Genomic DNA, 12,015 nt, shown 5'->3' with positions numbered 1-12,015 from the left:
CAGAGGAGTAGCTGTGTTAGTCTATCTTTAAAAACAATGAGTAGTCCTGTGGCACCTTAGAGACTAACAAATACAATAGATCATGAACTTTAGTGGGTAAAACCCACTTGATCAGATGAGTTGGAGTGGAAAATACAGAATACAGCAAAAGGAGTTACCTGTCAAATGTTGGACCCATGTTAATGAAGTTAATTAGATAGTAGCTATGAATGGGACACATCCAGCCTGATGTGAAAACGTGAATATCAAAGACCGAGGAAATTGGCTTTGTAGTGCATTAACCAGTTAATATCTTTATTCATGCCCATATTAACTGTGCCAAACTTGTAAAAACTGGTATTTTGTACAATTAGATTGTATCCAAACAAACTTCCTGACTAACAGGATTTCAATACTTGACTTTTTTCCTATCCGTACCCAGCTAGCAAGATAATAAGCATGAGAAATAGGAAGTAGGAAACATGGAAAATAACTTTGGATCCTTATACCTTATTTAAGCCTACACCCAAACCAGAAAGTGAATTCCCTTCTTTTGCCTGCTTTTCAACCATATGCAACTGTACAAGTCCTATGGGACTGCTCCAAATACCTCCTACAAAAACAAAACAACATACCTCTGGTGTTATCCCCCCAAGAGCCTCTGGAACAGAACTGCAAGTGTTGGTAAGCATTTTCACACTCTTTACCACACTTTATGGTTATGCGCTTTTATCTAAACTTGAACTCATTTCTGTGGTATGTGTGGGAGCAGAAATAGGGCATTTCCAAAAAAAGTGTAGAAACCAACCCTGAGGATGTTTTGCACTCAAAGGGTTCCAGTAGCCACACCCCCCAGAAAAGAAAATCACAACATTTTGTGTAGTTTAGGGATCTTCGATAGCATGTAATTGAATAGTCACGTAACTGCATCGAATTTTAGCAGGTATACAACTATTCGATTGTCTCTGCAGGCGGACTCCCAGCCAGTGTGCTCCAGGTCCCACTCCCAGGGAGCCTGTATGCTCCCACAGCTCCACTTCCGGGGGAGCCCCCTACCACTGTGTGCTGCTGCCTCTGTATAAAAACCAGCTCACTGCACAGACCAGCTCCGCCTCCCGCCTCTCACTGCTGCCTCTGATACAGAGGTTGCTCTGCAATAACACTCTCTGTCTGCAGTGAGCCCGGACCTGCCGTGGACAAAAGCTGCTGTGCAGCACTCTTCCTTGCTCCCCTGTCCATGCTGTAGCAGTGAAGGGGGGAGAGGGGAGAAGAGGCGGCATCCCAAAGCCAGTTAGAACCAGCTTTTAAGCTGGCTTCCCCCAGCACCAGCTCCTGCCTGCTCCCCTACAAAGGCAGTAGGGGAGGGGTGGTGTCCGTGGAACTGGCATGCACAGAGAGCCACTTAAAAGCCAGCTCCTGCCTGCCCCCTCACCCTCCAAGCTGATGCCTCTCTATCAGGTACAGAGCCAAGGGGTGGAGGACGGGTGTGTGTGTGTGCGCGTGGAATGCATGTAGTCAACAGGCTTAACCAGTAAACCTAAGCTTATCAGGTAATCGTGTAGTTGTTGATATGTTGACATCCCTAGTTTAGTTGCCAGCTTGGCTGGTCGAATGCTTTCAGCTATCTCCCATGTAGCCAGTAATAAATACATATACAATGAATCCAATAAAGCAGCAGAACAACTTGGGAAGGCATGCTTGAAAAGAACAGCAATGCTGTACTGGCTTCATATATGTCATAGGAGAAAGATGAAAGCACACAAACCTACTGACATGTGTCAAGGATGTTAACCAAGGAAAATAATGTTTTGGACACTGAAAAAGTCTTTCATGTTAAGCTATGAAGTATATTGCAGATTACTAATATTGATAAATGGTCGCAGCCACTAATGTTCAAGAATTTGGCTAGTGTAAGAGAGTTAAGAATATGCACTGTAAAATACCTAAGTCTTTCAATTAGCCATCTCACCAGAAAAAAAGACCAATCTTCGTGTCACCTTCAAACACCAGAACTCCTGTCGGGGTCAGTCCAAGGCTGTAATCATTGCCATCCCTTGCCTAAGTATCACAGACCAAAAGAGGTTATGTTCAATTGCACATGGAAGACGCCATACACGTATAAATCATTCCAGTGTACAAAATATCCATCCCTTCATTGTTAAGATGAAATACTAATCATTATTTTATTACAATAATAAAACTTTCACGAGATATGGTTGTATTAAAAAACCTTCCTAAATAGCTTACTCTTATCCACAACTTTAGAAAGAGATCAGGATAAAGGCAGGAAGGTTTTCTTTATATGCTTATGGGCTAAAGACCCTCCTTGTGTTTTTCTCTATCCTTCTTCCTTTACAGTCTATTTAATCTTTCTATACAACAACCATAAAGTGATACCATATTAAATCTCAATCCAATTTTGATTTCATTTACTCTGATTTTTACACAGGTTTCAGGCTGATTGAAATCTGAAGCATCTATCTCATATTTAACACACAATATAAATATAGACAGATGAAAATTACAGTCTCCAAAGCTCTGCGCTTTAAAGGGGCAGCGCATTAGGAGCCTGGGATCAGCTGGGGACTCCCAACTGATCCCTGGCTCCGTGTTGCTAAGCCCCTTTGAAGTGCCGCTCTGGCGCTCCAAAGGGGCAGCGCAGCATTAATGCCTGAGATTAATGCATTAATAAAATTAACATGTTAATCCTATCCTGTGTTAATCACAGGCGTTAACGCAGGTCAATTGACAGCCCTATTAGTTTTCCTATACAACACTTCTAGTTTTGCACAACACTTGGAACATTTGACCTGCAAGAATAACCATTTCCAAAGCGGTCATCCTGTGGGCAATCTTACCTTGACTATGTGCATGTCCACCCCATACATTTCCAGCCACTTAGCTTTGTTCAAATAGTTAGTTTCAGCTTGGGCTGGTGTTTGGCCTCTGAAATAAATTTATTTATAGTTAAAACAGAATCCTCTAAAACTATGAATAAGGAAAAGAAACTAGCATATAAAGGGAAAAAATGTTTGTGGGTCAACAAAAAACAAACATTGCTGTCTCTCTCAAAGTTACATGAGCATCAAGGTCACCTTTGCTAATTTTAACCTGAAATGCTGACTGTTGCAAAAAGCAATGAATTACAAGATTAGACAAATTAATGATTTCACTGAAACTATGGAATTTTACCATTCATGGACAGGAGTAGAATTTCATCCAGGATTGAAAAGGCAGACATGTAAAAATACCAATTTTCACTTTACATTCTCAACCAAGAATTGTTAGCTTTAGTTTCTTATGTTCTATGATGGAATCACATTAAGATTACAGGTGGGTGAAAGATCATATGGAAAAGTCAGCATCATCCCCGTTGTATCATATGCTCTACTCATGTAAGAGTCAGAAAGTTGATTTGGCACACATGGATCAGGAGCTATAGTACCTGTATTCCTTCCACTTCTCAAAAATGGCCAGTTCCATCTCTTCAGTTTGAGTGGGCACAAACCTAAACTCAGACACCAGGTCAGGAATGTGTTCAGCGGGATCATAGTCTCCAAGTTCAGCTACAAAGAAAAAACACTGTCAAGTGACATTCCATTCAAAAGCAATAGCATTAACAAGACCTGGCTTGAGCTGAAGAAAATCTACCATGATTTGTTTACTTTAAGTGTTCCAGACTTAAAAATTCTCCCACTCTCTCTGTCCTTTATTTATTGTTTCCACCTGTTTTGATGCGGTAGCTGCAGGCACTGACAGATAGCCTTACAGCCTAAGTTCTGAACAGAACTTCTGCATCTGATGATGAAATGCTCTTAGTAGAGCTTCTCAAAAATTTTCCTGCAAAAAGGTTTCCAGCAAATAAATAAATAAATAACTTTAATAAAATGGAACATCTTGTGGAAAACTGTCAACATCTTTGAACTGTTAAGATCTTTGACTCTCTTGCAACATTTTTAACAACATGTTAACTATTTAAAAACAAACAGTATTTCAGTCACAACTGTAAACTGCTGATTTTTTAAAAAAATAGAGAAACTTGTACAATTTTCAAGAACAGAGACCCATTTTGAATCCTGTAGAAGGAAATAGTTTTAAAATGATTTTTTTCTTCATTTTTTCATCTGCAACACACACAAAAACAAAAAACCAAAATGGCCAGTGTCATGGCTCCTTCCCCACTCTGGCATGATAAATGCAGAAGTGGGGGCCAGCAAGTGTACTCCAAAACCTTATCTACCAGGCTTTGGTATAAAACTTCCCCCACAATCTTAAAAACCTAGATCTTGTGAATAAAACTTCCGCTGCCACCACAGAAGTATTGATAAAGAAATCAGGGGAAAGATCATTTGGGAAATCTCACCCCTATTATAAAAATCAGGACACACAAGTAACCAATGCCAGGTTAATAAAGAGAAAAGAGAAGACTTTTATTATTAGAACAATATTCCTGTTGCAGGTGTCAACATTATGAGGGTTAGCCAGCAGCCTGGCGATTAAGGGGTTTGACTAGATGGGAAGGTAACAAAATATACTCATGGAGAAACTCCATGGGCCTAGAACTTAGTTACAAAGAAAAGCCAAAACATCTCTTAAGCAGTGCCAGACATCAGATCCCATACCCAACCCTTAAAACAATAAAGCCTAACGAAACTACCTAAACTTTGCCCTACTTACAGAAAATGAAGAATGGTGTCTTGGAGAGAAAGAGACATGCTTGTCCCTCTCTGTAGCTGCAGAGGACTCACCCCGAGAGACAAAAGGAGAAAGGAAAAAAAACCCAAATTCCTTTGTCCCAGTTTGAAAGTCCCACCTACATTCCTACTGGTCACTCCACCTGGCTAGGTGTAGTTAACCCCTTAATCCCCAGGCTGCTGGCTAACCCTCATAATCATGACAGCCAGCATAGGGTAGAAAACTATTTTTTCCCCTCTACCATTGTAAGCACACTAGTGTCACAATGGCTGAGCATTCTTAGAGAACTGGCTCCTTTTTCCACAGCTGCTAATACTTAAAAGGCCAACATTTTCCAAACATAACTGCCCAAAGAAGAGTGCTTATATCTGCAATTAGAAACATAAATTAACATGGTCTCACTGTCAGAGGAGAAAAGCAGTCACCACCTCCAATGACTTTAAGGGAGTAGCTGGTGCTTCACTCAGCTCTGAGAATCAAGAAAAGAACGATTACTTACCTGTAATTGTTGTTCTTCGAGATGTGTTACTCATGTCCATTCGAAGTAGGTGTGCGCGCCGCGTGCACCACATCTTCTGGAGCGTTTTCCCTAGCAGTACCCGTAGCGCCGGCGAGGCACCCCCTGGAGTGGCGCCGCCATGGCGGGGCATAAGTACCCCTGCCGGCGCTGCCCCACCTCAGGTCCTTCTTGCCGGATGCTCCAACGAAGGGGAGGTGTGTGTGTGTGGGGGAGTCGAATGGACATGAGCAACACATCTCGAAGAACAACAGTTACAGGTAAGTAACCGTTCTTTTCTTCTTCGAGTGGTTGCTCATGTCCATTCGAAGTAGGTGACTACCAAGCTAACCCCACGGAGGAGGGGTCGGAGCAGTCATACCAGCAGAGTCATGGAGAGAGGTGAACAATAAACAGATTTGAACAATCCAACACTTATAAGGCACAAATTTACAACAATGGCAACAGGACATTATTAACCTATTTACAGTACTGACTCGAGGACTGCAGAACCCACACCTGCATCCTCCCTAGCTTGCTGAGATAGCGGGTAGTGCTCTGTAAACGTGTGGAGGGAAGACCACGTGGCTGCCCTGCAAATTTCTGTTATTGGTACCTGGGCACCAAAAGCTACCGAGGACACCTGCGCCCTGGTGGAGTGTGCCTTCACCCTGGGTGGGGGTTTACCAGCCAGTTGATAACACTCTGCTATACATTGCACCACCCATCTTGATAACCTTTGTGTTGAAATAGGCGAACCTTTCCCCTTATCCCCAAACACAACGAAGAATTGTTGGGATTTACGGAAGGGCTTGGTTCGGTCAATATAGAACACCAGCGCTCGCTTGGCATCACTTGGCTCCTTAGGGGAGTCGTTGGGTTTAGAGAAGAACACCGGTAGATAAATCTCCTGGGACAGGTGAAAAGGTGAAACCACCTTCGGGAAGAAGGTCGGATGAGGCCGTAGCCTTACGTTATCGTGCGAAAAAACAAGGTAGGGCGGTTCTATAGTTAGCGCCCTTAACTCTGATACCCTTCTAGCAGACGTAATGGCTACTATGAAAGCAACCTTCAATGAAAGGTGCTTCAATGAACACGTAGCCAATGGCTCGAAAGGAGGGGACATAAGCCTGTGTAGGACCAGGTTGAGGTCCCAGGCAGGGTGTGGAGCCCTCACCGAGGGGTACAATTTCTCCAAACCAGTAAGAAACCTTTTAACCACCTGGTTAGAAAAAAGAGAGGCTCCTGCCGTACCAACATGGAAGGCGGAGAGAGATGGCACATGGACTTTGATAGAAGAAAAGGACAGGCCACTAGATTGGAGTTGAAAGAGATAGTCGAGAATAGTTGGAATAGGGGCCGAGGACGGGCGTACTCCTCTCTGGGATGCCTAAGACGAGAAGCGCCGCCACTTGGCAGCGTACGACCATCTAGTAGAGGGCTTCCTGCTGCTAAGGAGCACCATCTGTACTTGTTGGGAACATTCCCTTTCTGGTTGGTTCAACCACGGATAAACCAGGCCGTTAGGTGAAGAGACCGGAGATCCGGGTGAACCATTATCCCCCCGTCCCAAGCAGGTCCCGAACTGGAGGGAGTGCTATAGGGTCTTGGGTCAGCATGTCCACCAGGATGGGGAACCAGAACTGTCTGGGCCACCTGGGGGCTATGTGGATGATCGAGGACCGAAAAGTTCTTGCTCTGGTCAATACCCTGGAAATTAGGGGAAACGGGGGAAAAGCATAGAGAACGCCCTTTGGCCACGTGGTCGTTAGGGCGTCTCCCCTGGAGAATTTCCCCAGCCCCAGCAGGGAACAGTAGTTCCTGCACTTGGCATTGCGTGCCGAGGCGAACAGGTCTAGGTGGGGATAGCCCCACCTGCGGAAAACCTGACTGAGGACAGAGTCCTTGAGCGACCACTCGTGGGCTCCAAAGGATCTGCTCAGTGTGTCTGCTAGTAGGTTTTTGCAGCCGGGGAGGTACTCCGCCTGAGGCGTGATATTGTGCGTGACACACAGGTGCCAGAGACGCAGGGCCTCCTTGCAGAGGGGTGGCGAACGTGCCCCACCCTGCTTGTTGAGGTAGAAAACCGCTGCAGTGTTGTCCATACACATCAGGATCGAGCGGTGAAAGAGCCTCGGCAGGAATGCTTCGCAGGCCCTCCTTGCCGCCCGCAATTCCCGGACGTTGATGTGCAGGGTCCATTCAGAAAGGGACCAGAGGCCCTGAGTTCTGTGGCACCCAAGGTGTGTTCCCCATCCCAGGTCGGACGCATCGGTGACCAGCGTCAGTGAGGGGGGAGGGGCGTTGAAGGGAACCCCGCTGCGCACCACGGTTTCCTGGGTCCACCAGAGTAGGGAGTCCAGAATGTCCGGGGGCACTGTTACTATGGAGTCCCAGAGACCCTTGGATTGGCAGAAGACCTTCGCCAACCACGCCTGCAGAGGTCTCATTCTCATCCTGGCATGTCACACCGTGTATGTACATGCCGCCATATGGCCCAGGAGCCTGGAGCAGACCCGAGGTGTTGTGATGGGGGACTGATTTAGCCCTGAGATCAGCTCCACTATGGAGAGGAACCTGCTATGGGGCAGGAACGCTCTTGCCACCTTTGCATCGAGGAGGGCTCCCACAAATTCTATCCTCTGGGAGGGGGTCAGGGATGACTTCTCGACATTTATCATGAGCCCTAACTTTAAGAAGAGAGCTCTTATGAGTGTTACATGAGCTTCTACCTGCTCTTACGAGCGACCTCGGATCAGCCAATCGTCGTGGTATGGGAACACACGTACCCCTCGATTGCGCAGAAAGGCGGCAACCACAGCCATACATTTTGTAAATACCCTTGGTGCCGTACATAACCCAAAGGGGAGTACCGTAAACTGAAAATGGCAATGGCCCACCATAAACCGGAGGAACCTCATGTGACTGGGCCTGATTGCCACATGGAAGTAGGCATCCTTTAGGTCGAGAGTCGCGTACCAGTCGCCCAGTTGTAGCACTGGGATGACTGAGGCCAAAGTCACCATTCTGAACTTGTGTTTTACAACCGCCTTGTTTAAGAATCGCAGATCCAGGATAGGACGAACTCCCCCTTTTGGTTTCGAAACAACAAAGTAACGGGAGTAAAACCCCCTGCCCTGCAGATGCGGAGGGACCCCCTCTATTGCTCCTTTTTCGAGGAGCGCTGCCACTTCCTGAGACAGGATGTGTTCGTGAGGGGTGTCCCTTACTAGGGACAGAGTAGGGGGTTTTGAAGGCGGTGGGCCCAGGAATGGGATAGAATAGCCCGTATTTACAATGTTCAGGACCCAGGCATCTGATGTTATCAGGGCCCATGCCTGGGCAAAACGGGATAGCCTGGCCCCAAACGGGGGGCCAGGATGGCAGACTGGTACAGGACTCTCGAACACGGCGTCAAAACTGGGGCTTGCCCTGATGGGAAGGGCCGTGGGGACCTGCCTGCTGGGGATCTGACGTAGGGCGACGATGTCGGCCCCTAGGCCCTTGAGGGTGCGCAGCCACCCCGGAACCTCCACCGGAGGCCCGGGAGCGGCGCCTCCAGAAATCCCCACGGGGGACCTGGGGCTGCACTCTACCCTGCTGCCTATAAGGCAGTTGTCGCCGCTGCGTGGCTGGCGTATGTATGCCCAAGGACTTCAGAGTTGACCTCATGGCCTTTAGGGTATGGAGCCTGGAATCGGTGTGCTCCGAGAACAGAGTCTTCCCCTCAAAGGGCAAGTCCTGGATAGTGTGCTGCACATCCGAGGAATCCCCGAGACGTGGAGCCACACCCCGCAACGCATAACGACGCCAGTCGCCATGGTGCGGGCTGCCGAGTCCACAGTGTCCAATGACGCTTGGAGGGCAGTTCGTGCTATGGCTTTACCCTCAGAAGCCATAGCCGCAAACTCTTGGCGGTCCTCCATCGGGAGTCGGTCTCTAAACTTTTCGACAGCTGCCAGGTGTTAAAAGCATACCTGCTCAGCATCGCCTGCTGGTTAGCGATGCGGAGCTGTAGAGCACTTGTAGCGTAGACCTTACGGCCCAACAGGTCCAGCTTCTTAGGCTCCCTTGCCTTTGGAGAAGGCCCGGGCTGGGGAAGCCTTTCTTTTTGGGCCACGGCCTGCATGACCAAGGATCCCGGGATGGGCTGGGAGTAAAGGAATTCATGCCCCAACTGCGGGACGAAATAACACCTCTCTACCCCTTTTAGGGTAGGGGTCAAGGTTGCTGGTGTTTGCCACAGGGCATTAGTAATTTTGGAAACAGTTTTATTGAGCGGTAAGGCAAACCGCGTAGGGGCGTCCTCCGTGAGGATGTCCACCATCGGATCAGTGTCCTCAATTATGGGCTCCACCGGAACAGCCAGATTGGAAGCCATGCACCGCAGGAGATCCTGGTGTGCTCTGGCATCCACTGATGGCAGACCAGGTGCTGGGTCCGCTAGTGCCTCATTGGGGGAGGACGACGACGACTCCTGAAGTGGCACAGGAGCGGTTGTGGCCAACTGCAGGGCCAGTTGGACGGCCTGAGCTTCCGCTGGGCCTGCCTCCAGTGCCGGTGGTTGCGGTGCCGCAGGATCATGTTGCGGCACCCGAAGGGGGGAGGAAGGCGCCCTGGACAGGGACGCCGACGGACGGGAACGGTGCCCTGAAGCCTCCGACCCCATAGATGGTGGCGGCTGACCCTGCCACTGATGATAGGCCCAGGGAGTTCAAAAAGGCCACTGCGGGTGTGTGACGGCGTGTTGGGGGTCCCCCGTCTCCTGCACCCACGGAATGGCACGAACAGACTCCACCAGTCCGTAGAATAGAGGTGGTTTATTGCTTCTCCAGGATACAGCACAGCACAGATGTCATCAGGTTACAGGGCAGGCCTAGGATGCCTCAGACCCCCTTGATATGGGGTGGGGTCTCGGCACGGAGACGGACGCTGACTCCTGGGAGTGCCTGGATGCCACATGGCCATGGGGGTATGGCACCGGTACCGGCAGGCGGGGCCCTGGCAAAGCGGTAAGCAGTGACCTGCCATGACTCGAAGCCCCCTGAGACTGATGACTCGGCATTATGAAGGGTGCCACAGTAGCAGTGGGAACTGACCCCACCGGGGGTGGTCCCAACGCATAAGCCACCTTAGCATGCCGACTTGGGCCATGCAGGGGCGACGACGGTGCCCGCCGAGCCTCCGACGAGGGCGACCTCGACCCGTCCAAGTCGACCGAAGACGGCAGAGAGGTCGTGAGACTAATTAGGTCCTGCACTGCTTCAAAAGTGTCCGGTGTGGACGGACGATGAGAGGGCAGGCGACCAGGACTAACCAGGCCCCCTCGGTGCCGACGGTACACCGGAAGGGAAACACGCACCAGTGAACTGCCGCTGCGGTGCCCGGCCGAAGTTGGCTTCTTTGACGGAGATCTGCCCCGGGACTTCTTCACCCTCTTAGACGGCGGAGAATGAGACCGGTGCCAGGATCTCGATGTCGATGCCCGGTGCCGGTGTGCGGCCTCGCGCGTGGAGGCCGGTGCGCTGCGCACCGCAGGCTGCTCTGGCGGCACCGGTTGAAGCGCCGTCTCCATAAGGAGAAGCTTCAAGCGGGAAACTCTTTCTTTTCTCGTATGGGGCTTGAAAGACTTGCAGATTTTGCAGGCAATTGCCAAATGAGCCTCACCCAGACACTTAAGGCAGCTGTCGTGTGGGTCGCCCCTGGGCATAAACTTCCCGCAGTCAGCGCACGCCTTGAAGCCTAGCGGCCCTGGCATTCCTTACCCCCAAGGGGGAAGGAACAAAACAAAAAACCTAACTACACAAACTATTTACAATGTGAGAAACGGGAACCATTGACTATCTAAGCCTAAGCAGACAAAGAGAGAGAAACGCTCCAACGACCGTCATGGCGGTAAGAAGGAACTGAGGTGGAGCAGCGCCGGCAGGGGTACTTATGCCCCGCCATGGCGGTGCCACTCCAGGGGGCGCCCCGCCGGCGCAATGGGTACCGCTAGGGAAAACGCTCCGGAAGACGTGGTGCACGCGGCACGCACACCTACTTCGAATGGACATGAGCAACCACTCGAAGAAGAACATAACGTTTGGCTCCCCAAGTTCCAGTCAAAAGTGCAAGCAGGAAATGGACTTGCTGCAACAGTGCAAATCTTTTATGTAAAAATAAAAAAGGAAAAATTTGGGGGGAAAAAAAGGAAAAGCCGACTTAATATATAAAATATCAGAGGTGCAAAAACTGAGTTAATTAACTATTTTGTTGTACTATTTATACACAAATCTATCTCTAGGTGTTCTGAACACAATACCTTTAAAAGCCTTTTCATACTTTTTTTAAAAAAAACTTAACAGAGGAAGTTTGTAGATCTATAGTAATTTACTCCCACTATACCGCCTGCCTCTTTTGAAAAGAATGTTGTCAAAGCCTGCTTAAGTTCCAGCTGATTTAAATAAAATCTGCTCAGCAGTCAACCAGACAGTAAGATTAAAGCACTGCCATAGACCTAACTTGGGAATTAAGAACAGTTCTGAAAGTAGAAAGAAAATGCCAATATTTAAGAGTAGGATATATGACCTATCAAGTTCACCATGCATTTCTAAACACTTCATTTATTGTAGTATTAGATCAAAAGCATTTATCAATGCCACCTCAGAATGGGATGCATTCTAACTATTCAACCAAAAGGCAAAAGCAACAGGTTTCTCTGCAATGCACTCCCCACCCTACTGACTCCAATATCTACACTAGATCCTACAGCATCATTCATATTTAAGGCAAGCAGATGTTTTCTAAAATACCTAGGAGAATAAAAGTTTTTAGTGATTGACTTAGCTTTGTTAATGACTCAC

The 12,015-nt window shown here is 48.4% G+C and overlaps 1 protein-coding gene across 3 annotated transcripts in view; it reads right to left on the bottom strand.

Moving 5' to 3' along the window:
* Nucleotides 1–12,015, bottom strand: part of EPB41L5 (erythrocyte membrane protein band 4.1 like 5) — a 110,372-nt gene that overhangs the window by 71,308 nt on the left and 27,049 nt on the right. For all 3 annotated transcript variants that reach the window (XM_075933065.2, XM_075933068.2, XM_075933066.2), the window contains exons 8-10: nt 3,425–3,545; nt 2,838–2,925; nt 1,949–2,037 (exon numbers count right to left, since the gene is read on the bottom strand). In XM_075933065.2, coding sequence (XP_075789180.2) covers nt 1,949–2,037; nt 2,838–2,925; nt 3,425–3,545 — 298 coding nt within the window. The remainder of the gene's footprint in view (nt 1–1,948; nt 2,038–2,837; nt 2,926–3,424; nt 3,546–12,015) is intronic.

The sequence above is a fragment of the Pelodiscus sinensis genome, chromosome 7 (assembly GCF_052426305.1).
Source record: "Pelodiscus sinensis isolate ZL-2025 chromosome 7, ASM5242630v1, whole genome shotgun sequence".
Classification (NCBI taxonomy): domain Eukaryota; kingdom Metazoa; phylum Chordata; order Testudines; family Trionychidae; genus Pelodiscus; species Pelodiscus sinensis.
Note: the sequence above shows the minus strand (reverse complement) of the source record. Positions and strands in the feature narration are given on the sequence as shown.